A 27,361-nucleotide genomic window follows, 5' to 3' on the forward strand; every position below is an offset into this window, starting at 1 on the left:
GGAAAAGACAGCTTCTTCAATAAACGGTGTTGGGAAAACTGGACAGCTACCTGCAAAACAACTGAACTAGACAACTTTGCATACCATATACAAAAATAAACTCAAAATGGATTAAATACTTAAATGGAAGACTTGAACCATAAAACTCCTAGAAGAAAACATAGGCAGTAAGTTCTAAACTGGCAGTTCAATTCAGTGGGGAAAGGGTGGATTTTTTAATAAATGAGGCAGGCCTAACTGGTTCACCATCTGGAGGAAAAAATACAGTATCTGCTAAAAATTCTAGTTAGATTAAAGACTCACGTGTAAAAAAATAAAACAATAACATCTTTCAAGAAAACCCAATGGCCAACATATGGAAACAAAGAAACAACCAGCTGAGAAATGACTGAATAAATGATGGGACATATACACCCTGGGACATGACACAGCCTTTAAAAATGGATTAGAGCTTCAGCAGAAGGTGTGGGGAAAAGAAGGCTCCAACAATTATGTACAATGGAATCCATCTTCTGTAAAACAGAAACTCCCAAATATGGACCTGCAGATACATATAGATGCTTTATATTGGTGTAGCGAAAACAGAGAAGAAAATACCCCAGGGTATTAACGTGGGTTAAAGTGGGGGAGCTACTGATACAGGAGGTAGGAGAATGAAGGGTGGAGTCGGCAAAAAAGGAAAAGAAAAAAGTGGGAGCTGCACTTTAGCAAGGATGACTATGAGGCACACTTCTGAATTTATATGAAATAGGAGGGGTATGTATGAGGTGAGCATATGCATAAAGGAATTAAACATTTCAAAACCGTGATAATCTTGAAGCCCATGTAACATCGAGGAAAGTGTTTGTGTCAAAAGACAAAAGCAGGATTCTGAAGTTAACCCACATGGAGGACACACCTGACTATAGCAAAGGAGCTGCTAAGCTGGGGTTGTCCCCACGTGATGGAGACCACAATGCCCTTGGAGTCCACAGGTCGTCTTACCATCTCGGCCTGAACTGCACCCCAGGATCTGGAGCCCCAGAGCAGACAGCAGACCTTGGGGATTCAGAAGCCACAGTGGAAAATCAGTGTCCGACTGTTTTTCTTTTTGTTTTTTTTTTAAACAGCTTTATTGAGCTATAATTGACATACAATAACTTGCACATATTCAAAGTATACATTTTGGTAAGTCTGACATAGTATACATCTGTGAAACCATCACCACAGACAGTGCACATATCCACCATCCCCCAAAGTTTCCTCACACTCCTTTATATCCCCTGACTCCTCCCCAATACCCTCCTCACCAATCCTGCTGTCCTCAGGCAACCAGTGATCTACTTTCTGTTGCTACAGATTAGTTTGCATTTTCCAGAGTTTTATATAAATGGAATCTTCTATAGACTGGAGGTTTTTGTTCCCTCAAAATTCACATGTTGAAATCCTAACCTCTAAAGTAAGGAGGGGAGGGCGTTTGGGAGGTGATTAGGTCATGAGGGCACAGCCCTCACAAATGGGATCAGTGTCCTTATAAAAGAGACTACGGAGAGCTCCCTTGTCACGCCCATCATGTGAGGACACACAGCAAAAAGACAGCTGTTTGTGAACCAGGAGGCGGGACCTCACTAGACACTGAATCTGCTAGTCCCTTGATCTTGGACTTCCCATCTTCCAGAACTGCGAGAAATAAATTTCTGTTGTTTATAAGCCACCTAGTCTTTGGTGTTTTGTTACAGCAGCCTGAACAGACCAAGACAGCACATACAGCATATACTCCTTTTTTGTCTGGCTCTTTCACTAAGCATCATTATTTTGAGATTAATTCATGTGGTATCAAAACATCAGTCATTCCTTTTATTGCCAAGTATGGATGTATCACAATTTGTTATCTGTTTTATCTATTTTCTCTACCACTTACTGAGTGGCCTTGAGTAGGTCTCCTGCCCACTCAGCCTTTATTTGCACATCTGTAAAATGGGGATGTCCCTGCTATCTCTTCAACCAGGCTGTTGGGAGGATCTGACAAGACTTGATATGCAATGCTCTATAAAGAACCAAAGAGGGACTTCCCTGGTGGCACAGTGGTTGAGAATCTGCTTGCCAGTGCAGGGGACACGGGTTCGAGCCCTGGTCCGGGAGGATCCCACGTGCCACGGAGCAACTAAGTCCATGCACCACAACTACTGAGCCTGCACTCTAGTGCCTGCGAGCCACAACTACTGAAGTCCGCGCGCCTAGAGCCCGTGCTCCACAACAAGAGAAGCCCCCGCTTGCCGCAACTAGAGAAAGCCCGCGCACGGCAACAAAGACCCAATGCAGTCAAAAACAAATAAATTTTTAAAAAAAGAACCAAGGAGAGCTCTGTTTGGGATGGAGGGGGCCACACATCTTATCTGCTAAGGCAACTGTGTCTGAACTTCCCCCCAAACCATCCCAAGAAGAGAACAGGCCCTGAAGCCCTGGAGAGCCACTGGAGGGGTATGAACAGAAGAGTGACACAATTTTGGTTTACAACTTTACAATTTCACTCTGGCTGCTCTGTTGCCTACAGACTGCAGAGTGCACAAGGGTGGAAGCGGGGGCACAAGGGTGGAAGCAGGGACACCACTTAGGAGGCCACTGTAGTGATCCAGGTTCTAAGGGATATGCTGATGGTGTGGACTAGGATGGAAGCAGAGGATAGAATTGGATTGGAAATAGAGTCAACAGAACTAGGTCATGGCTTAGCTGATGGAGATGATGATGATGAGTAACCTTCACCCCTTCCCCCCTCTAAAACCCAGCACTAGGTTCCTGACTAAGCCACTGAGAAGATGAGAGATACACTATGAGGATGGGGAAAACTAAGGGCTGACCAGGTTTGAGGTTCCACTTTGGACATGGTCATACTGGGACATAACCAAGTGCATATGTGAATCTGTGCTGGCCCAGAGATAAGACTCCAGATGCCTTCCTCACATATGCGAAAGGGCAGTATCAGCTAGGGAGAGCTCACTCTGAGCTCTGAGGCCTTTTTATATTTGGAAGTTAGAAAGAGGTGGAAGTGGGCAGTACCAGAGTGGAGAGAAGAGATGATCTCTGAGACAAGAAGAGGTGAGCATCTCCAGACAAGGGAGAGAGGGAAAGTGAGGGGCTTGTAAGGGCACAGACCAGGCCCACTCTGGTAATATCAATCTCTGTTAATGGGGTAAGAATATCCCTAACCACAAGAATCCAACCTTCTAAGAGAAGTGGGTGCCCACCCTCAGGAGGCCCCCAGGCAAGTGAAAAAATTGAATTAGAAATTTAAAATCATCCTTCAAATAACAGGCCCAGATGGCTTCACTGGTGAATTGTATCAAATATTTTAAAAAATAATACTAATTCTTCACAAACTCTTAGAGAAATAAGTAGGAAACACTTCACTCATTCTATAAGGCCAGTATCAAAGGCCAAAGACATCACAAGAAAAGAGAACTACAGAAAATAGCTCTAGTGAACACAGATGCAAAAACTACTTTTAAAAAATCAGCAAACCATCCAGCAACATAAAAAGGATTACACACCATTACTAAGTGAGATTTATCCCAGGGATTCAATGTTGGGTCAACATTTTGAAAATCAATTAATGTTATATACATATTAACAGCTTAAAGGACAAAAACCACATGATGATCTCAATAGGTGCAGGAAAAGCATTTGATAAAACCTAACACCCATTCATGACAAAAACTTCTTTAACTTGAAAAAAGTCATTGATAAAAAATCCACAGCTTGGGCTTCCCTGGTGGCGCAGTGGTTGAGAATCTGCCTGCCAATGCAGGGGACACGGGTTCGAACCCTGGTCTGGGAAGATCCCACATGCCGCGGAGCAACTAGGCCCGTGAGCCACAACTACTGAGCCTGCGCGTCTGGAGCCTGTGCTCCACAACAAGAGAGGCCGTGACAGTGAGAGGCCCGCACACCGTGATGAAGAGTGGCCCCCGCTGGCCGCAACTAGAGAAAGCCCTCGCACAGAAATGAAGACCCAACACATCCAAAAATAAATTAATTAATTAATTTTAAGAAAAATCCACAGCTTAACATATTTAATGGTGAAGGACTAAATGTTTTCCTCCCTCAGACTGAGAACAAGGCAAGAATGTCCACTTGTGCAACTTCTACACAACATTGTACTGGAGGTTCTTTTTTTTTTTTTGGCCGGGCCGTGCAGCTTTCAGGATCTCAGTTCCCCAACCAGGGACTGAACCTGGGCTACGGCAGGTCCTAACCACTAGGGTCACCAGGGAACTCCCTGTAATGGAGATTCTAGCCAGTGCAACAAAGCAGGAAAAAGTTAAAGGCTTCTAGGTTAGAAAGAAAAAAGTTAAACTGTCTTTATTCACAGATGACATATCATGTGTGTAGAAAATCCCAAGGAATACACATATACAACTTTTGTTTTTAAAAGATAAAATCTAATAGGGAGTTCCCTGGGAGTCTAGTGGTTAGGTTTCGGCACTTTCAGTGCTATGGCCCGGGTTCAATCCCTGGTTGGGGAACAGCCCTCAAGCCACATGGTGCAGCCAAAAAAAAAAAAAAAAGAAAAACTAATAGATAAGTTTAGCAAGGTCACAGGATATAAGACCAATATACAAAAAAGCAACGGTATTTCTATATCCTAGCACCAAAAAACCCCCCAAATTAAAATTAAGCAAGCACTTCCATCCACAACAGCATAAAAACAAAGATACTTAGGATCAATTGAACAGAAGGAAGTGCAACACTCATACAACAAAAATGGCAGAATATTGCTAAGAGAAACAGAGGAAGATCTAAACAAATGACATTCCATGTTCATGGATTGGAAGACTTTGTATTGTCAGTATGGTAATTCTCCCCAAATTGAACTATAAATTCAACACAATATCTATTAAAAACCCAGAAAACTTTTTGTAGAAATTGACAAGCTGACCTATAAAAGCTATATGGGAATGCAAAGTACCTAAAATATTCAACAGAATTTTTAAAAAGAACAAAGTTGGAGAACTTACATTATCTAATTTTAAGACTTACTTTAAAGCTGGAAAACTCAGTACCATACAATCAGTGTGGTACTGGCTCATGGACAGGCATAGAGATCAATGAAACAGAACTGAGAGTCTAGAAGTAAACACTTATATTTATGGTTAACTGATTTCAACAAAGGTATCAAAGCAATTCAATGGAGGAAGAGATAGTCTTTACAACAAATGTGCTGGGACAAATGGATATCCACGCACAAAAAAAGATGAATTTTAAAATTAACTCAAATGGATTATACACCTACACAAGAGCTAAAATTATAAAACTTCTAGAATTTCTTCATGACCTTGGGTTGGGCAAAAGCTCTTAAGATATGACACCAAAAAGCACAATCCATAAAAGAAATAACTGATAAAACTAAACTTAATCAAAATTAAAAACTTCTACAACATTATTAAGACACTATTAGGAAAAGAAAAAGACAAGCCACAGACTGGGAGAAAATATTTGCAAATCATTTATCTGATAAAGAATTTGTATCCAGAATATGTGAAGAATTAACTCAATAAGACATATGACCCAATTTAAAAATGGGCAAGTTTTCAGTAGATATTTTACTACAGATATACAAATGGCTAACAAGAACATGAAAAGATGCTCAAAAACCATTAGTTGTTAGAGAAATGCAAATTGTCAATTTCTTAAAAGGTTAAACATAAACTTACCGTACGTATGACCCAGCAATTCCACTCCAAGGAATATATTCAAGGAATGAAAATATATGTCACACAAAAACTTGTGCATAATAGCAGTACTATTCATAAAAGCCCTCAACTGGAAACAATCTAAATATTCATCAACTGGTGAAAAAAATGGATAAACAAAATGTGGTATATCCATACAGTGGAATACTATTCAGGAACAGTCAAATAAAAAGAACAAACTACTGATATATTCTATGACATGAATGAATTTCAAAAACATTATTCTAAGGAAAGAAGCCAGACACAGAAGACCACATATTGCATGATTCCATTTATATGAAACATTTAGAACAGGGAAATCTATAGAGACAGAAAGCAAAATAGTGGTTGCCCAAGGACGGGGGTGAGAAATGCGGACTGTGTATGGGCACGAGGAAACTTTATGGATTCATGAAAGTAGTATAAAATGGGGTAGTGGTAATGGTTGCACAACTCTGCACATTTACTACAAACTACTGAACTGCACTTACAATGAGTGAATGTTAAGGTATGTAAATTATACCTCAATAAAATTGTAAAAAAAAAAAAACAACAGTGATGCAAAACAAAGGGAAACTAGGAAGCATGATTAGGTGAACTTTGAATCTGGATATACCTGACCTCAAGTTCGTCAAGAAACATAATGGTTGTGTCTCTTCCATGTGTCTGGTGTCGGTACACAATAGTGGAGACTCTTAAGGAGCTCACCATCTAGTGGGTGAGACAAGCAAACAGGCCACTGCCCTGCTGGGATACAGTCAGGGACAAGCATGGAGGAGAAGTACCAGGCTGACCAGAGATGCCAGACCACAGCAGCCTTCTATGCCATGCTAGGTAGTTTGGGTTTTTATCCTGAACTGCAAAACTAGAAAAAGAGAATTAAATAGGGAACTGAGCTCCGTTAGAGGAAAACATCTGTGTATCACTAGAGATGAAATAGGAAACAGTAAGCCTGGGATAATTTCTGTAAGAACTGTGAGATTCCCTTGCCATTTTTCCATTGGGTAATGTTACGTTATTGTGAGCAGCAGTAAAAACCAGTACTGTTGATCTTTGGGGTGAAGAGGAGTGGGCTCTGCTGCTAGTTGGGAAAGCAGAGGAGTTCAAAGAACAACAACAACAAAGAAATGGAAAGTCAAGCAGATGAGTCTAGCTAAAGTTCACTGGTCCACTCTCTACCCATGGGCTCTTTGGTTCTGAGCAAAGGGGTGTAGGTTACATGGAAAGGGCTGTTAATACTTTAGAGGCATCTGACCTTTCTCCCACAGTAGAGCCCGCAGATAATCTGGTTTCCTCTGTTTCAACACAAAGGTACCTGTTTCCATAATCCAGACAGGGTTCTCCTCTTTCTCTCGCTGCTCAGTCTGCTTCTCGAAGGCCATCACAGTCCTGGGCAGCAGACCTCCACACTCGGGGCATGGAGGCTGGATGGATCAGCTGCTCCAGAGGACGAAGACACGGCTTTCCTCAGGTGAACTGGACTGTGAATGTGGAGATCTGGTCTCAATTCTTGATGATACTACCAGTTAGTTGATGAATCAGGTTAGTTACTCAGCCCTTCTAAGACAATTTATGTTAAAATGAGCTATGTCACCTATTGCACGGAGGTTACTGAGAGGACCAGGTGAGAATCAACAGTGTTTATATGTGAAACGTGCTGGGGGGGTGTATGTGGGAGTGACATACCCTTCCAAAAACTTTTTTAAAAAGTTATCATCCAGGGCTTCCCTGGTGGCGCAGGGGATAAGAATCTGCCTGCCAATGCAGGGGACATGGGTTCGATCCCTGGTCTGGGAAGATCCCACATGCCGCAGAGCAACTAAGCCCGTGAGCCACAACTACTGAGCCTGCGCTCTAGAGCCCACGTGCCTACAGCCCACGGTCCGCAACAAGAGAAGCCACCGCAATAAGAAGCCCGCGCACTGCAACGAAGAGTAGCCCCTGCCCACGGCAACTAGAGAAAGGCCACGTGCAGCGACGAAGACCCAACACAGCCACAAAAAAAAAAAAAAAAAAAAAGTTGTCATCCAAGAGTACAACCATTACCCACTGGATGAGACTGACCATAAGCTGACTTTTGGAAAAGTGTAAATGAAGAGTTTCCTAAAATCCACCACCACAGTAACCAGGGTGCAATCTCAGGAAGGCAGATCTGGAATGCGGCTCTATCTGGGAAAGAGGAAACTAAACACTGGAGTCCGGTTCTCACACCGGGATGAGCATACCAACCATGGTGGAAACTTGCCTGCACAAGGGCCTGAGCTGCACCCCAGCCCTAGCGAATTGGTCTCTGGGGAGGGTTCTACAAGTCAATCTGTGGTTTAAAAAATTTCCAGTGACTTTTATGTGCACCAAAGCTAAGCACCTCTGGCTTGGAGGTATAAGAAAGGAGCTGGGGGTTTTGGCTCCAGGTCACAGGCAGTCACATTCCACTTAGGAACTCTAGGAGTTTTACGGCAGTGAGTGAAGAAAAGGGGAAATCCAAGAGAAGTGGTGATCCGGACAGGAGCAAATATGCAACATGCTCATGAAGTCTTTTGCATGTATTTTTCATCAGAACCCATTCTTATAAAATATACACGTCTCTCCAAAGACTACTCTTGCCATGCTGCTGGGCTTTTTCCTTATTTTCACAGAAATATTTTCACTTTGTCCAATATTTTTTCACTGAATTACGATAAAAATGATTTATCTCTAATTAAAAAAAATAAAACCAGGAAAGGGCAAGAAGATATTAGGAGTGTACTCTTTATTTCTCTTTGGTTTCTTAACACAAAAGACATGCGTTCTATAAATAAAAGGAATTAAGATTTTTCTGGGAAACAATAAATTGGGGGGAAGGGGAATCAGATTTCCTACCTACTCACATCTCTGTGGCCAAGTCAAAAGGCTGGACTTCAGCTCCCATCCTGGCTTTGTTCTCAGATGAAACCCAGAAGAGAAGGCTCCTTGTGTTATCTAAGGGGAAATACCCTAGGACAGCGAATGCCACAGTCCTCTGCTCAGAGCTGGGCTGGACCCCAAGGTTCACTGTCCATAGTATCTGCCCTATACCCTTTTCACAATATCTATGGGTGGCATCTCTTCTTTTCATGGTTTTACTGGAAAGGCTCCAACACCAAAGGGTCAGACCAGCCACCTGTAAACATTCATCACCATCAGACTGAGGAACCAACTGTGGAGTGTGAAAATGTTAGTGTTTGCTCACTTGTGCTCAGAGCCCAGATCAAGGCACTGGCTTCACCTTACTTGGAAACACTGACCCCAGGTGGAGCAGTGTAACTTCTACACCAGGAGGTGGGAGTAGATGTAGGAAGGCTATCACAAGAGCAGCAGATCATGGGAAAATGATCTCTCAACCCCAACCGCAAAATCTGGGTCAGCATCCTAAGGACCTGGTGAGGCCCACTGGCTGATTCTTAACACATTCACAACCCAGGTTTGTCAGTGCTGTTGCAAATTCACAAAAGAAATGGGCTTATAATAAGAAGACAAGCACTGATAACTCCTCTCTAACAGGAAACACAGACCCCCACCCTCCTTCCAAGTCTACCTCTAACAGGCAAACCGACAGGGAGCGAGAAATGCCAGAGCTCTACCACGAGCCCAGGCTAAACTATATCAGATTGTTGAGTCTTTTAAAATAAAAACATCATTTTCAAGTGCTTTTAGCAGAGGCCCAGCTCCTAAGTGGCAGGTAACAAAGGTACTTCCCTCTGGAAACATGGCGATTGCACACACTGGTAAACCTCACAGTCCCAGGGTAGGAGAGACGTCTCAGGTGTCACATTGTGCCTTTCTGAACAGGCTTCCAGGACACCCAGGCAGGCAGCGATGGGCAGGAGACAAACGAAGTAGAGATTGGGACCCTGAGACCCAATCTTGCATTGGAAATGTATCCTCTTTTAATCTCGACTGGAAGAATTTTAGAAAACCAAATTTTGGCAGCAGCAGTTGAAGGACAGCTCCACTGCCCAGTGCACTGGTAAGAGAAGAGTCCTCCTGTTGGGGTCCCACTGTGCAGCATCAAGGTCCCATCCAGGGAGGAGGAAGGAGGAGCATGGAGTCTCTTCAAGAGGTCATTAGCTAAGATCATAGGAAGAAATATAAAATCTGTTCTTTGCAGCAGCAAGAGATTCTTTCGGCTTTTAGTTCTTTATGTCATAAAGCCAGCTTTGCTAGAATATAAAGGTCCACCTTGCTGGTCAGTCTGCCAAGGGCTGGAGGGGAGACCAGACCCCTGGAATTGGCGAGTGGATGGAGGAGCAGCGGACTGGCAGGGTAGATAAGGTTACTGGACCAAGCCAGCCGTGGCTGGTGGAAGGACCAAGTCTCTGGTTAGGTTCTAGAGATACAAATGGTCAATGTACCTCAGAAGCATCACGATGAAGAAAACTATCCAAGAATGATAGATGGGCAAATGAGAATCTGGCCAGACCTGCTGTTTCCTGCTGGTCAAATAAGGAAGGAATGAAAGTGGGGTGGGAATCTGCATGAGTGCCATGGTGGCAGTGGGAGATAACCACAGGGGCATCTGGAGCCTCCAGCGACAAGCTGGGAGCTCCCACCTAGAAGAGTGGCAATAACTTAGCCAACTCGCTAAGCCTACGATTAAAAAAGTCCTCTGATAGTGGGTGTGAAGACAAACCCCACGAGCACCTTGCTACAGGACTGGTCGAGTGCGCACTGATTCTGGACACGCAGGGGCTCAGAGGGAACCCCGAGTGCCATGCGAGGCCTTAGGACCCTGGGATCCGAATGTGGGAGCGGATGCCACCCTTCTCACGTTGGGTGGTTTTCCATTTAAACACATATTTGCCTCTAGTGTCTTTTATGTTTTCTTCTTGCAAAAAAATGTTCACTTTAAAAAATTATTTTTCTTTTCAGTTTCTTTCAAGTGTTTCTTTAACTTTCCTTCAGTTTCTTTCAAGTATCTTTTATCCTCTCCCTCTGTTTCTCCTGAACAAGATGAAAAAGACCTCATTGAAATCCCAAAATTAGACACAGGAAAAGCTTCTGTTCCTCCTGCTTACTCAGCAATGCAGACAGAATTCTCGGTGCACTCGGATGGAAGGAGGAGGTGCCTGTGTGCAACCAGCACTGCCGTGGCTGCAGCCTCGCAGTGAGGACAACCCGGCCTGTGTCCCTCCTCTCCCACCCACACCCCACAGTTTCCAACACGCTTGGCCACTGAAGCCACCCCATCGCAAACTGGCCACAACACGGCTGGCGAGCAGTAGGCAAGGAGTGTCAGATGGAAGACACTCTGCAGATGGGTGACCCACAGAGCTGTGGCAGGTGGGAGCTGGGCTTGGATGGAGCCTGTGGACATGTGGACCAGCAAAGCAGTCCTGTGTCACCAGCTGCGGGACCCAGAGGGGCTTCTGTCCCACGCTGTGCATCTTGATGACCTAGGCCTGAAGGTCACAAGGGCTGCACAGGGAGGGAGGACTTAAGCACCTGGAAAAACTGTACCTCTGGCAAGCTCACGTTTCACCCTGTCTTCTGGTCCACCACCTCTTCCGAGGGGGACTCTCCCTGGAAGGAAGTGCCTGTGTTTGTACCAGATCCCTACCCCACCACATCCCACCCTTCGCCTTAGATGGTGAGGAGAGGGATGCAGCCCACACCGACCCCTCCCTCGTGACATGCCATGGGGGCCATAAACGTCCAGCGGTCCGTGTCTGGGTCGTACATCTCCACCGAGCTCAGGTTCGACTGTCCATCGTAGCCCCCCACGGCGTAGAGCCGCCCGCAGCTGGCCACCAGGGAGACCCGGCTCCGGCGTGTGTGCATGGGGACTATCAGGCACCACTGGTCCGCCACAGAGCTGTACACCTCGGCGATGCTGAGGAAGCCCGAGCCGTCGTAGCCCCCGCACACAAACATCTTGCTTCCCAGGGAGGCAGCTCCGTGCCGGCAGCGCTTGTTGAGCATGCCGGCCGCCGGGTGCCAGGTGGCTGTGTGGTGGTTGTAGTGCTCCACCTGCAGCAGGGAGAGAGGTGCAGGTTCGGGACAGTCAAAGCCAAAGCTTGGTCACCGGCGGCCCACCTGGCATCCGGCCCCAGGGGGAGGCCTGGGGACGAGGAGCTCTGCCAGTGTGTGCTCTGCCCCTGATGCCCAGTTTCCTCAGTTGCGCACCTGCTCGTGGGCTTATAGGGACAGGTGAGAGAGAGATGGCCTAACCTGACCAGTTCTGTTTACACCTGAGGAAACAAATCAAGGAGTTGCCCAGGATGCCCTGCTATGTAGTGACAGAGCCGGGATGAGAGCAGGGTCTCCTGAGATCTGTGCACAGTGTGTTCCCTCACAGCACTGACTGACTTTGGAGTGACCAGTAAGTGGCTCTTGAGATTTTTTTAAAAGAATAAATGCAATTTCAAACAAATTATCCAGAAGAATGCAACTATTTGAAAATTCACCCTCTGTATATGACTGGGCTTACTTTGGGCAGGAATTTCACCAGGTCTCACACAGCATCCGCTGGGGTATTGAACAGGGTTGGGGTGTGGGCGGTATGGCCACACTCTACGTCTCTCCTTTGTGCACACTGGTTCCCATTCTTGGAAGCATTTCAGAGCATGTGGCAGATGGCCTGAGGCCTCTAGATGACACCTTACCTAGCAATGGCAAGGCTGAGGCTTTTTCCAAAGAATATCCTTTCAAAATAACTCTCAAAGATAACAAGAGTAGGTGCCCTTAGCCCAGGAGGAGTCCAGACTCACACTATTGAAGATCTGCAAACCGTCATGGCCGCCCGACACGTATATCCTGCCCTCAAAGACTGTAACCCCTGCAGCACTGCGATTGGAGCTCATCGGGGTCACCACAGTCCACCTTCAGGAAAGAGGCAAAGTAGAAGGGGAGCCATGAGATTTGGTGTTCCTGTCCTCCCAAGACAGCTTGGAAGGATTCAGGGGAACTGTGCTGTGTTCCGTCTCACCCTGGACAATCTCCCCACTTCTTATCGCCTCCCACACCACCTCTGCTAAGGGCTCACTCTGGCTGCCGCCTCTCACTTTAAGCTTCGAGCCCATAGCTGGTCATCTCTGCCGGCACTCAAAATGAGCATTGCCCAAGCAAGACCTCTCTGACAGATCTGCTCCTCCATCACACTCCCTGGTCTCGATAATGGGACCACTAGCTACCTAGTTGCTATACTTATAATCTCAGCATTTTTATGACCTCTTCTCCATCATCCTCAACATTCTGTGGTCACCACGACCCCCCTGGTTTGCTTCCTAGTCACTGCTTGTCCCCATCCCACTACTGCTGCCCTAGCTCTGGCCTCTCACTGGACCACTGCAACAGTCCCCTTACAGGTGGCCTGGCTTTCCGACCATCCCCATTCCGATCCTGCACAGCACGTCCTCTAGTGAGGACTCCTGTTTCCTCTAAGGCTCCAAGTTCCTTAATGTGGTTCTTTACCACTTGGTCCTCATCCACTTTCCAGCTTCGCCTCCTGCCATGCGCCACCCACACCTGCTCCTCAACCACACACAGCTCTTTCTTATCTCCAAGCCTCTCTTCCTGCTGTCCCCCCACCTGGGATGCACGTCTCCCACTATCCACAATGGGTCTCCCCTTAGAAGACATCTCTGCAACCTGACTCTCCGCCGAGCTGTGGGGAAGATGAGAGCCCTCCCCACTCTGTGCTCAAGAGCTCTAGACATAGGCACCCAAGGGAGGACGATCACCTTGTGCTGTGGCCCCAACAGACTAGGTGTTACTTAAGGATCTGAGACCCTGCTCGCTGCCCGATACATAGTAAGTTGGTTAAGTGAATGGAATATTGGCTTAAAAGCACTGTCATGAATCCATTCTACTAATGTGCTTATATTGGTATAGTATAAGCAGATTCAAATACTGAAATGAAGAACTCGGGCTAACCTTGCCAGTGTTTTCCAAAGAGTGTTCCACAAAATAAGCCCACCAGATGGTGACAGGTGTTAGATAAAATGAAGTTAAAGAGGTTTCTCTGCCGCAGAATTTTTCAGTCTTTAAAATAGTCATATGTATTATGGGAAGATGAGGCCTCTGGTGGTATAGACAGCAATGTTTCCCAAGCTTCTCTGAGTATTTGAAACGTAACTTTTGTTTTCCAAATCCTATCTTAACCACTTTGGAAAGTGCTGTTCATGTCTCATCCCCTTTCACCTGCATTTCTATTAAAATGCGCTGATTTAGTTAAGAGGTACAGAGCATTAATAAATGTTTCCAAGTATCTAAGCAGACTGTTTTTAGAATTTATTTAATCATTCATTCATTTAACCAAAGGTTATTAAATACCTATTATATGCAAGGTACTACAGGGGCTAAATTGGTGAGATATTCCCTATCCTTGAGAAGCATGATTAAAAGACTGCAGTTCTGACTTTTCACACTCTGTTTAGCAAGCCCCAGTTGCCCCAGGGGAGCTGGAGTCCTTACTTGTCCGTCTCAGGTGAGTAGGCCTCCACAGAGTTGAGAGAAGAGCTGCCATCATAGCCACCACAGACGTAGATCTGCCCGTCCAGCACGACCGTCCCCATGGCACTGAAACACAGGTGTCATCCCGATGGGCCTCAGACTTCTTCTCACGCTCACTGAGAAGTAAACCTAGCCCCCAACTGCCTCTTTCTACAACAGACCTAAATCCCAGGAATGTGACTAAGCAAAGTGTAACATTGAGGGAAAAGGAGCTGCCCTGTGGTTCCTCTTGCCTCCCGCCCCCCTGCCTGGGGTTACTTCCTCTCCCTCCTCCTCAGTCCCTGATATGCTCATCTTCCACCCTGCCGTGCTCAGGGTCTGATTTACCTTTAAGGCCCAGGTCAAATTCCTCTCTCTCCTCCTCCAAAAGCCATCCTGGATCCCCCAACAAGAATTACTCCCTCCCAGCCCCACAATCCCAGAGCAGCTCCTTTATCACAGCTCCTGTCAGTCGTCCATTCGTTCAGCACGTTTTCATCAGGCCCTCATGAGGCACACCATCCCACGCACCAGGTTTAGAGAACTGAGCAAGCCAGACTCCTGCCCACGGGGTACCAGGAATCGACCTGCCACCTCTTAACAAGTGGGAACCTCCTGGAAGACTGGGGTCTCTATCAGTGCGACCCTGACAGTACTTAGTGTTGTGCTTCGTACGTAAAAAGCCCTCAACATACATTTGCTGTGTTACCTTGATTTCCCCACTCAATTCACTATAAAGTTTGACAGACATCTTTTCATTACATACATGGCCCTGCATGTCCCCTAATCTGTCTCAGTGGGTGAGGCAACAGCTTCTGTTTGTTTCGTACTTACTACACACATCAGGTGCTCCACACTTGCTATTTTTCACTCTCACCACATCCTGCATGAAGCATCACCATCACCACTGTATAGATGAGTAGCTGTGGCTTGGGGAGTCTGGGCTATCCTCTCAGGGCTGCCCAGAGAGAGGCAGGCCTTAGATTTCAATGACACAAGTCTGCTTCCCACACTGTTCATCATGCCAAGCTCTCCTAAGAATCTTCTACATAAAGCCTCATGAAAAATTAAACATGAATGCCAAGCTGCCCAATTCACTGTTTGCAAACCTGATGCTGGAGAAGATTAAAAATGAATCTGGGTGTCTAACAAATAGGAAAATAAACTATAGCAGGCTTTACAGCCCCCTTTCAAACGTATACAGCAAATCAAAGTGATCCACACGATGTCCCTGAACCAGCCTGAAAGAGGAAAAGGACCTGCCTTGGGAGAGGACTGTGGGAAGGTCACAAACTCACTAGACATGTCACTATCCTTCTAGATGTGGACAAAAGTAACAATTTAGGAGTTCAACAAAAATGTGAGAAAGAATCGAGAGGTGCCACAAAACTGTGTGAGATTAACTATCAACGAAACGGTAAAGACAGTGTGAAGAGATAAGGGGAAGAAATGCTGACAAATGTGGACTGGAATAAGGCACGGGAGAAGGCTCCACGCAAGCGGCCTGGAAGACCGGAGAAGGACAGGGAATGACGGCAGAAAGGAGGCTGTCACCAACTGGCAGGACAGAGGGTGTGTGGTTCATCAGGGGAGAAGTGACTGTGAACATTTTAAGGTAGCCTGTAATTTAAAGGGGACAAAATGGAGCTGGGCCGACGCTACTAATAACAGGGCGTTGACCACAGTGAGGGAAAGGGCTACCGGAGGGCTCCTCCCAGACAGCACTCCAAATCCGGCGACATCGCAGCTCGCAAGTGGCCCAGAGCAGACACACAACGAAGAACAACTGATTGCCATCAAAGCGAAAAAGGCCCTCCTGGTTGGGGATATATATGGAGCAGTGAGTCATTCGAGGATACAGAAAGCTGCAAAGTATCCAAGGAGCAAGAAGGGGAAGCACGGAGGCAGAGGTGCGGGGGAGGAAGGAACCACGAGAGTGTAGCTTACGGCTTCAGGAGGAGCAGATCTTATATACATATTTTTTCTTCCAAAAACGAAGCTACTTTGGCCTTTTGTGAATCTTACTGGTACAAAGGCAGATTCCTCCCTGCTCAAGGCCACAAACAAACACTACTGAACGTGATACACCATGTGTATCAAGGACCATGTGTGACAGTTTCGTGTGACAGTTTCATGTGGCAAAGGACTTCCACACTGAAACATGACTCTTCTTCCTGACCACATGCAGTGACTTGATCTTTTTTTTGGCGGTCACGTGATCTTACAAGTAGAAAACCCAAATCATGGCCAGACAAAGGGGTCTGTAAGGCAAATACTCAGACGAGAGAATTACAAAGCAGAAAGGCCTTTAAAGGGCAACTGGTCCCGTGGTTTTCGAACTGCCCCTTTCAAAAAAAATTTCATTTAACTTTTTCCTCCTGAAGTTGGGCATATGCCAAAGAAGCTCAGTACATAAGAGGGATAAACGCAGAGCTGTTCTGGTTAAACGGGCAGGGGGCCTTGGATGGCTGTCCCATCTTCCGTTAGTTTTGGAAGAGAAACATCAGAGCGTCATCTGAAACCACGATCTGGGGGCTTCCCTGGTCGCGTAGTGGTTAAGAATCTGCCTGCCAATGCAGGGGACACGGGTTTGAGCCCTGGTCCAGGAAGATCCCACATGCCATGGAGCAACTAAGCCCGTGCGCCACAACTACTGAAGCCTGTGCGCCTAGAGCCCATGCTCCACAACAAGAGAAGCCACCGCAATGAGAAGTCCATGCACTGCAACAAAGAGAAGCCCTGGCTCGCCGCAACTAGAGAAAGCCCACGTGCAGCAACAAAGACCCAACACAGCCAAAAACAAACAAACAAACAAAAAAAACACAATCTGGTGCGGCTACCCCAAGGGTGGGAGAACACAGAGCCTGTCCAGTTACACTCTCCCCCTCCAAAGCTCCTGCCGTCCAACCATGACAATACCCCACACACGGCTGACGTAAGGAAGGATGCTGCCAGTCACTTTGGCACTAAGAAGACTAAATGGAAGCACTATGTTTTCTTACTCAGGAAATGTGAGCAGGAGGAGACAAGTGGCTGGAAGGCGTTAAGAGACATAAATTTGGGACTTCCCTGGTGGCGCAGTGGTTAAGAATCCGCCTGCCAATGCAGGGGACACGGGTTCGAGCCCTGGTCTGGGAAGATCCCACATGCCACGGAGCAACTAAGCCCGTGCGCCACAACTACTGAGCCTGCGCTCTAGAGCCCGTGAGCCACAACTACTGAGCCCGCGTGCCTAGAGCCTGCGCTCTGCAACAAGAGAAGCCACCGCAATGAGAAGCCACCGCAATGAGAAGCCCGCGCACCGCAAGGAAGAGTAAGGCTGGCTGCAACTAAAGAAAGCCTGCGCACAGCAACGAAGACCCAATGCAGCCAAAAATAAATAAATAAATTAATTAATTAATTAATTAAAAATTTATTTAAAAATAAAGAGAGAGACATAAATTCGGTCCACCTCACAACTAGCTGTGTGCTCATGCCTGGGGGATGTGTGGCATCCAGAAGTAAAGAGTACTGTTGTGGTTCACACACTCCCTGGTAGTGAAAGCACATGTGGGGCAGGGATCCTGGGGGAAAGAAAGTATAAAGAGGAACACCTCAGATTCCCTTTTATGACTAATAAAGTTAAATCCTCCTTATTCTTCAGGTTTCAACTTTAATCTCACCTCTTCCCTGAAATCTTCCAGATGTTCCAGTCCAGCTTCTCTCCTGCCTTGCGTCTTCCATAATACAAACCTTTAGTCCTTACCTGGCACTTAAAAAATAAAACTTCCACATGTCCCTGTCTTCCCTGTCTTGTCTCCCCAAGTTCCTCAAAGGACAAGGCAGGGGTTTTACTTTTATGCAGATGGGGGCTGGCTTCCAGGAGGTACGGGCAGTGGCTGGCCTGGCTGCAGGGGATCCCCAGGCTGAAGCCAGCGTCTGCTTTATAATGTGCTCTGCTTGTCTAGCATGGTGTCCCCCAGATGCCTGGTGTGTATGCTCAGGACGTACAGACCGGCTCCCACAATACCTTCTCTTGCTATTCATGCTCCCCACTCGGGTCCACGTGTCCGTCTCTGGGTTGTAGACCTCCACAGTGCTCAGCCGCAGCTGGCCGTCATACCCCCCGATGGCATAGAGGAGTCCGTTCACCACGGCCACACCGACACGGCTGCGGGCTGTGGTCATGGGACGGCACTTCTCCCAGCAATTGGCGATGGGGTCGAACACTTCCACCACATTCAGGGAATCACCTGCATAAAAATTTGCTACTCAAATTAAAACAAATGAGACCGCTCGTTTAGATCACAGCTGTTGCGCAATGATTATACGGAATGTTCAATTTCGTCCTATCAGCTCTTCCCGCAGAATTACTCAAGCCAGGAGGGCCCACTAAGAAACTGCAGCCATGATAACCTCAAACTTAATTCTTTAAGGAAAATCAGAATCAGACAGGAGGCATTTATTTACTTTCTAGAGAAGGCAGTTTTAAGTTGCAAGGAGGTTCTTCACCTGCTTAAAGGCAAAGGTGAAGGCAAATGGATCCACTATTTCCCCGACACAGAGCATGAGATGGCCTCCAATGTGACTCTCACATCCTAGTGGTGACCCTGGGCAAGCTGCTTTGTATCCCCATCTTCTGTTCTCACATGTGAAATAATCTCCATAGCAGAGTTCCCATGAGGATTAAATAATATAATATGTAAAACACCTAGCATAGTTCTAGAATATACCAAGTGCTCAATAAACAGTAGTCACAGTAGCAAGGAATAATAACTCCAACCCTACCATTTTCATCAGTTTTTTAAGATCAAATAAAATAACCCCTTCCCTGTTTTATTCTGCTTTGGGACACTCAGCACCTGCCACGCTCTAGCGTTTACTAGTTGAGGACTTACCTTTTCCAGGTCATATGGTTAACAAGTAGCAGAGGCCAGTACCCACCTCCCATTAACTTTCAATTAAAAACGAAACTGCCCAGGACTGCCCACCAGCTCCCCACCTCCCACAAGCTTGGAAAAGGCCTGGCCTTCACATCCGAGGTGATGACTCCCTGTGCCACTGCACTGCAAGGATTCAGGTGTCTCCACTGCCCTCTCCTAGATCGCTACTGCCCTGCAGTGGTGCCTGGGGTGGGCAGGAGTGCAGGTGCCCCATGGAGGTTTCCTGAAAACTTGACTGTATGATACAGGAACTGCCAATAACACATGGACTACAAGGCATGTGGGTTTCACTGGAGGTAGGAGGTGAAGAGTAAAAAGTACTGATAGTGCAGACCATGCGTATTTGGAGAATCTTCCTTCTTATGGTGACACTCTCACAGTCTAAGCCCAGAGATCCACATGACCGAATGTGATGAGCCTGGTAACAGAATTGGGTCTCTGATTATATCCTATCCAAAGTTGAGTAAATCCCATAGGTGACGTGATATTAGGGGAAGAGTGCGGGCTCAGGAACCAGGACCTGAGTTCTAGTCCTTGCTCAGCCAAAAGACTTGTGTGAACATAGCTAAAGTTCTCTGGGCCTCGATTTCCCCATTGTGAAGGAAGGGGGCCAGGCCTCCAGGGTTTCTAAAGGTCCCTTTTGCGCTGATATTCTGCTTCAATGGTATTAATATCTGACATGTGCTAACTGCAGAACAAGTATATAAAATCAAGAGGGATAAAGGTGGTGACATGCAAGGGGGAGGAAGCAGAGGGCCAGGCTAGATTGTTTGGTGCTTCTTCAACCACGGCATCCAAGATAGGGCTCTACAAAGGGGAGCTGCAAGATACCTGCTGAGTTGAGGCCCCCCACGGCATAGATGAGCCCAGCGATGGACGTGCAGCAGCGAGGCCGAGTTCTGAAAGCTGGCAGGTGGGGCCGGCGCTCTGGCATGAGGTGATAGTCCTTTGCTTCATCTACCAGGTCCCTGGAATAAAGTGCAAGATGCTAGGACAGGAGGTATTCTCTCCACTTGGCCCACATTTGTAGGTCTGAGCCTGGCTCCCCCAACCACAACTGCAGGGGAAACATGGGAGGAGAAGCCTTCTGGAAGGTTTGGTCTCAAAGAACCCAGGTGAGTCCACGGGAAAGTAAACACAGCTATTGGGACGTGCTCAGCATTGGAGGGGCAAGATGAGCAGAGCCCACCTCTGTTAGTTTAATAGAAGAAATACAGGGTGTTCCCTAAAATAGCTAGCCTTGGGGAGGTTCAACAAGCTGCTTGCATCCTGTTGCCACTCAGACCCAGCTCTTCCTTTCCATCCCTATGGCGCACACCCAGCAATTAACCATCTCACCTGGACTGTGGCAGCAGAAGCCAACTGCTCCTGAGAGATCTCCCTGCCTCCAGCCCCACCCCTCCATTCCAGCCTCCACACTGGGGTCCAAGCTGGTTTTCTAAGACCCTTCGATAACTACCCACTGCCTACAGAACAAAGCTCAAACTCCCCAACAGCACCCTTGAGACTGCTCATCACAGGGTCTCAGCTACCTCCAGACACACCTCCACCCCTCCCTGACACACACACTTTCACGCTGCGTGGACCACGCCACTGACTTCTTCCTGAACCAGCTGTGAATATAAGGAGCAGTTTGAAGGAAGATGCATATTTTCCTCTGCTACTCTACTTTTATAACAATCCTTCTACAGGGCTGCCGTCTCCTGGGCTGTTTTGGTGGCTCTGCTGCACCCTGTTGTTTTTGATTTACTCTGGGTAACAGTTTTGCATGCTGCTAAATATGTCCCACCCCTGCCCATCACTGTAGCTGGGCAGACCCACCTGAGGCCAGCACACTGACTAATGTTTACTGAAGAGGATGAGGAGCCCCAGGAAGTCACCAATAAGTCAGCTGCTGGTGTGGACAGGGTGCGGGCAGGCAGTATAGACGCCTGTAGGTCCATAAACAGCTCAATGGAAGGAGATGCTAGAAAATCCTCAAATAACTTAGGGGAGGAAGCCCCTTTTGCCTTGATGCTCCTATGCGGCACATTTCTTTGCCCAAGGTGAGAGACTCGGGCTCTTCCAGGTTCTAGACAGAAGGCAGATCAATCTGTGTGCTGTGAATTAAGAACAACCACTCCAAATCCTTCCTCCCCTGAGCTAAGTGGCCAAGTTCTCTTCTCCGTCCAGACCCTCGGCATCATTCTTGTGCAGGCCCACCTCTGCTCACCTGCATTTGTGGCAGCAACGCACCAGGTCATCCTGCTGCACTCGGTCTGACAGGAACTGAGGCCGGCAGAGGGGCAGGCGGATATTGGACAGCAGCTCAGGCAGGCAGGGTCCCCTCTGCTCCGGGTCGTATCTGACCCAGGCCAACACGGCCTCAAAGACCTGCCACAACAGAGAGGGGAAGCTCTGGCGGCAACTCCTCCACCCAGAGGCCACACCCCTGTACCCCCCAATCTCAAACCCTCTGCTCCCTATACTGGGCCCACCAATCTTTCTTCCTACTTGTCTCCTGAATCCACTGTTTTCTCTCCACGTCCCCAGCTACCCCATTCAGTCCACTCTCTTGAAAGGCAAGCCTAGGTTACTGCAACACCTTCCTGGCTTTCATTATGACTTCCTAACGAAAACCTGTCAAAGCTTCCTTCTTCCTTCCTGTACTGTAACAAAGTGCTGTTGACCTTCCCTCCCACTGCTCCTGCACCCTCTTCTCTAGCCAGGCCGGCTGTCCCCTTCACCTCGAATGCCCCCATCTCTTCCTTTCCATCTAAACCCATTCCCATTTCTTTTAAGGCCTGGATCCAGATCCGTGTTCTCCAGGGAGGCTTCCCTAATGGCTCTGGTCACAAGGGTATCTCCCTCTAAAGCCCCACAGCCCTTGTAGAATGTATTACTGCAATAGATGTGAGCTGCCCTGGGTCATATTACCTAGCGGAAGAGCCAGGGACAGAACCCCTTGCTCTTGGGATGGGGCTCTTTCCTCCAAATCTCAGGGCCCTCACTGCTGAGCCCAGAGTTCACTTTTCTAACGGTCACTAATACGGAGGTGTGAGGACTCTTCAGACGTTAAGGAAATGAGCTGAGTTGGGACTAACATCCCAACGGCTTGCCTCCTGGAGCCTGGGGCTCCTTCTGCCGAGGCACAGCTTCATGATAGGCCAGGACTCATGACCAACTGACCAGATGAGCAGAGGCCTTGCCGCAGTGGTGCTCTGGGTGCCTGCAGGGCCGGGTCCAATTCCCCCCACATCCGACGTCCTTCACTGCCCAGCTCTCGTCACCCTCTGCTCAAAGAAACATTGACTCACTGTCCTCTTAAGACAACTTGCACCACACTTTTGTTGAACAGAAAGGATGTCCTTCACTCCTCTCCGGCTACTAACACCCTACGCTCTCATTTAATCTTTTCTTGACCGCTCCAAGAAGATGTCTTCTTTGTCCTCAGAGGACCCTGTGATCACCCACACCTCACCTTGCTAATAGTTTCACTTCCTCTTCCATGCAACCAACTCCACTTAGCCTTGGGCATGGCTCCCTCTCAGGTCCCCGGTAGCCTATTTCCTCACCTTTCTCTCACCCGACATGGATTCCAAGGGTCATTATTCCCATGTTAGTCTCCTATCTCTCTTAATCACACTTACCTGGAAAAAATCTGTACCCTGGTGAAGTCCAGCTCTTTATATCCAATTCACCCCCTACCCTGCACCAGTACATGCAGCTGATAGAAAACACACAACAGGGCTGACCAGCTCATATTGAACTTGTGACTGAAAATCTCATCTGGCCCTGCTTCCTATCCAGCCCTCTCCATTTTCCGAGCTTCGTCCATTTACTCTCCCCCTTTCCTAGAGGACTGGTTCATACCTTTTCATCTCTCCTCAAACGTCTAACATTCCTCCCTCATCCTCACTCTCAGCTGAGAACACAGAAACAAACAAGAAGAGAGTGTGAATAAAAACTCCCAGCATCTCCCTTCCCACCCATCCTCCCCCTGCGCTGGGCATGTGCTCTCCTTCTCCCTCTTGTGGCCGTGGATGTGAACAGCCTAAGCTCCTCTCAAACACACACCCCGTGCCCTACACTCTGTCTCTTCTCACTTACCCCAGGACACCATTCTCCCTCTTCTCCTACATTACCAATTCTTCCCTCTCTTCCGAAAAATTCCCATCAGCAGTCCAACTGTACTGTAATTTCTCTCATCTTAAAAAAAACAAAACCCTCTTGACTTCATATTCCCCCCCAGCAACTGGCCCCACGCTCTACTCTCCTTTAGAGTAAGACTCTTTCAGAAAGTTATCTATGCTCATTTCCGGTTCACAGAAACATTATTTCTAATAGTAAATTTTGGAAATAACCTGAACATTGAAGAATGAGGGTCACAGCGTTGATAAAAATCAGCTGAATATTATTTAGATACTAAAATATGTAAAAAGTTTTCATGAAAAATGCATATGGTATGATAAAGCAAACCCATAATAAACAACAGCTGCACACACACCATGATCTACATTTTGAAAAAGTAAAATAGAAAACAAAGGTTAGAAAGAGCAGCAGCCCCCATGTCACCTCTGGACTGCTCTACAGACCTGCTCCTCTGATTTCACATTCAGCTCATCCCGAGACACCAGTTCAAGCACGTCTTCCAGGGGCAGGGCCAGGAACTCTTCCGACATGGACACCTCCACAAAGTGCTGGTGGATGAAGCTGTTGGCCGCGTCGTATAGCACGGCACACATCATGGTCTCAGCAAACTGGCGTACACCCAGGCAGTTTTTGGGGTGAAGCCTTTTGGCGTAAGAGAAGATAAAAAGAAAAAAGTTAGAGGAAGAATGTTATCTTTGATCATTCTCAAGTTGGTTCTGGGTAGAGTTACAGAATGGGAAAAAAAAAAAACAAGCTCTGCCCTCAGCTTTAGTGGAAACCCCCTGTGTGACATCAGGTGAGCTTCTCTGGGACTCAACTTGTAAAGGTATAAAAGTAAGGCAGGGGTTTTCCTGGTGGCACAGTGGTTAAGAATCCGCCTGCCAACGCAGGGGACACGGGTTCAAGCCCTGGTCCGGGAAGATCCCACATGCCGCAGAGCAGCTAAGCCCGTGCGCCACATTACTAAGCCTGCACTCTACAGCCCGCGAGCCAGAAGCCCACGTGCCACAACTATTGAAGCCCGCACGCCTAGAGCCTGTGCTCCTCAACAAGAGAAGCCACCACAATGAGAAGCCCGCACACCGCAACGAAGAGTAGCCCCTGCTCGCCGCAAGTAGAGAAAGCCTGCGTGCAGCAACGAAGACCCAACGCTGCCCAAAAAAAAAAAAAAAAAAAAAAGGCAGATTATCCTCAAAGGAGCCTGCCTCTTGGACCTAGTGCTCCGTGCGTCTATATGGAGTGAGCTCTCTGGGAAGTCCTGGGAAGCAGCTCTCAGGAGAGAAGAATAGAGCACATACTGGAAAACTTTGCTTTCTTTCAGTGGTTGACATTCTTTTTTTTTTTTTTTAATTTATTTATTTATTTATTTATTTTTGGCTGTGTTGGGTCTTCGTTTCTGTGTGAGGGCTCTCTTTGGTTGTGGCGAGCGGGGGCCACTCTTCACCGCGGTCGCGGGCCTCTCACTGTCGCGGCCTCTCTCGTTGTGGAGCACAGGCTCCAGACGCGCACGCCCAGTAGTTGTGGCTCACGGGCCCAGCCGCTCCACGGCATGTGGGATCCTCCCAGACCAGGGCTCGAACCCGTGTCCCCCGCATTGGCAGGCAGATTCTCAACCACTGCGCCACCAGGGAAGCCCCAGTGGTTGACATTCTTGATTGAATGTCCACCTCTGGTCACTGGGAAGGCCCTGAAGATGTAGAATGAGAGTTTAAACCACATGGAGAGATGACTTCTTTAATATCAGGACCCTTACACTTTCTTCTTTCCTTTTTTTTTTTTTTAAACAAAAAGAGGCTCTATGGGCCTGACTGTTCAGAAAACAGCGGCAGCTATCACTTATTTGGCACCATCAGTGAGTCAAGTACTTTGCCAGGGCTTCTAGACACATTCTCCAGGATCTTTTAAACAACACTCCACAATAGTAATTGCTCTCATTTTTAGGTGGAAAACTGAGGCTCGGAGAAACTAAGAAATGTGCTCATTGTCCCTCTACAAGCAAGTGATGGTGCTGAGACTGAACTCTGGCCTTTTGTGCACATTCCCACAGTCCCGAGACAGACCTGCACTCATCAGGGCCAGGGAAACCCAGGGTAAATTCTGACCCTGCCACAATGGGCAACTTGGGTGGATTCCTTAGGCTCCTCAAGTGTCAGTAATAGCCTCACCTAGAAAAAGGTGATGACAACAGCTACTCACCTCCGAGGGCTGTGGCCATGACTAAGTAGGAATGTAGGAAATGCATCCGACATGGTGCTTGGTATGAAGTTAGCTTCTGGTTTAATTTTTATTATGGTTGTTTTTCTTACTACTATTACACCTGATAAAATTCCAGATGAGCCCAATGTGCTTCCAAAATCTTGGTGACAGCAGTGGACCATGGGGGATATGGCTTTTCTTATTTTGATTTTGTGACTGACAATCTTGTGGCGGGAGATGATACATATTAGATTAAAATTGCCCAGGTTTACTCTTCTTTGTGAGAACGCTTTCTCTTCCCCCTCTCCCCCATATTAAGGGTTACAGTAAGCTATACTTACTAATCAATATTCACCATTGCCCACCCCCGGTAGCAGACCCGTCAGGGACTGAAAGGGCAGAGCATCTCAGGAGCCTGGCTTTATGACTAGTCTAAATTCTGCATAGCTGTTTTTTCGTTCCAGCCTAAACTTGCTCTGTCCATTGCTTTGGAAACCTAGGCCATTTCCAAAGGCCAAGGAAACATAAGCATTGAGCACCCCTGGGCAAGCAGCATGGCCAGGGAGAAATATGGGACTCAGGGTCAGAATGTCAGCTCAGTCATCTGTCAAGTAACGTTAGCCTTTCTCCTGGTTGAGACTGGTTAAAAGCACGTATGGCAGGTCAGATACGAGGAGAGACCCTCCGTGGGCCTCTACAGCATGTGCTTCACTCATCCCTACTGCTCTGACATCAAGTCAAGAGGAGGGTTCAAATGCCACGGACAGGGAACTGGATAGAGTCCAAAGACGCGGGAAAGGATGATTCACTTTGCCGACTGGCACACATTTCCCTCCTTTCCCTCCCAGGTTAGGATTCCTGCGCCTCACCTTTGGTTGTCTTTGACTGGCTTGGAATAATTGAGCACAAAACACACTTTCCACCGAAGTGGGCTTTCACATCTAAGAGGGTAGGATGTGGGGAGCCTGTCTGTAAGCCAACTGGTGGGGAAAAAGGAGGGAGAGCTGCCATGCAGGAGAGGGGAGCATTCAGGAGAAGAAGGAAGACAAGAGGGACAATAACCCAAAGGGCAGACAGAGACCCATATCTGTCAACAGCCACTTCACAACCTCCTTCCTTGCTGACACAGCTTGACCATAAGATGTAATGCTTTATCGGAGGTAGGAAGCAGTGACTTGAATTAAATAAGTTATTGGCTTGGTTCATTGATGCATCTGATGTTCTGATCCAGTTCTGAGAGAAGAATTTTGGAAAATACACACCTCCAATCTTCACCTAAAAACAAGGAGGTCCATTCATCCGAAGGCCGGAAAAGGAGGCACAGAAAAAAATCAACCCCAACCTCATGGGAAAAAAAAAAAAAATCAGCAGGCTGAATCTCTAACAGGCAAAGTGGCCTCAGGAACTACTGCTCTAAGAACTCTGACGGCTTTGCAGCTTTTCTATGCTCAGTCATGCCCTGTCCTTTTCACTACTGCTCAGGATGGTTTCCCTCAAGTCTTTAGTAATCAGACCTTGAAACTGAAGGGCCCACATGCTTGTCTTCAAGAACACACAGGAAGGGGGCAGCTGGGAGACTCCATCACACTCTGCAGCCAGGCTCAGGGAGAACCACCCCCAGGAACATAGGTAGTGATGGTAGCTATTGAAAAGAAAACAGAAAGGCCAAACCTCTGGGGCCTGTGGCAGAGAATAAAAACAGGAATAAGGTTTGAGTTTAGGCTTCAGAAGGGGGCTCCCAGTGCTGAACAGAAAAATGTCAAGGACAGACTCAAAACATCAGGCTTCGTGCTTAAAGTACCTTTTCCTAATATGTCACTGGTGCATGTAAAAACTGCACTGGTCTAAAAATCACTTTTCTAAGCATCTTTTACATGACACTACTTTATAATAGAGCCTGGATCCAGTGTTGACAGTGAGGAACTCAAAAGCCCCTAGGTGGAGCTGTTGTCCCCT

The 27,361-nt window shown here is 47.2% G+C and overlaps 1 protein-coding gene across 4 annotated transcripts in view; it reads right to left on the reverse strand.

The window, feature by feature from the left end:
• Nucleotides 1–8,440: 8,440 nt before the first annotated feature.
• The window catches only part of KLHL18 (kelch like family member 18), a 54,526-nt gene continuing 35,605 nt past the window's right edge, over nt 8,441–27,361 (reverse strand). For 3 of the 4 annotated variants that reach the window (XM_007168839.2, XM_057554662.1, XM_007168836.2), the window contains exons 4-10: nt 23,653–23,851; nt 21,291–21,451; nt 19,910–20,046; nt 18,166–18,403; nt 14,139–14,243; nt 12,434–12,545; nt 8,441–11,693 (exon numbers count right to left, since the gene is read on the reverse strand). In XM_007168839.2, coding sequence (XP_007168901.1) covers nt 11,307–11,693; nt 12,434–12,545; nt 14,139–14,243; nt 18,166–18,403; nt 19,910–20,046; nt 21,291–21,451; nt 23,653–23,851 — 1,339 coding nt within the window. In that variant the 3' untranslated portion in view covers nt 8,441–11,306. The remainder of the gene's footprint in view (nt 11,694–12,433; nt 12,546–14,138; nt 14,244–18,165; nt 18,404–19,909; nt 20,047–21,290; nt 21,452–23,652; nt 23,852–27,361) is intronic. The other variant, XM_007168835.2, reaches the window with a different exon arrangement.

This window comes from Balaenoptera acutorostrata, chromosome 10 (assembly GCF_949987535.1).
Source record: "Balaenoptera acutorostrata chromosome 10, mBalAcu1.1, whole genome shotgun sequence".
Classification (NCBI taxonomy): Eukaryota; Metazoa; Chordata; class Mammalia; order Artiodactyla; family Balaenopteridae; genus Balaenoptera; species Balaenoptera acutorostrata.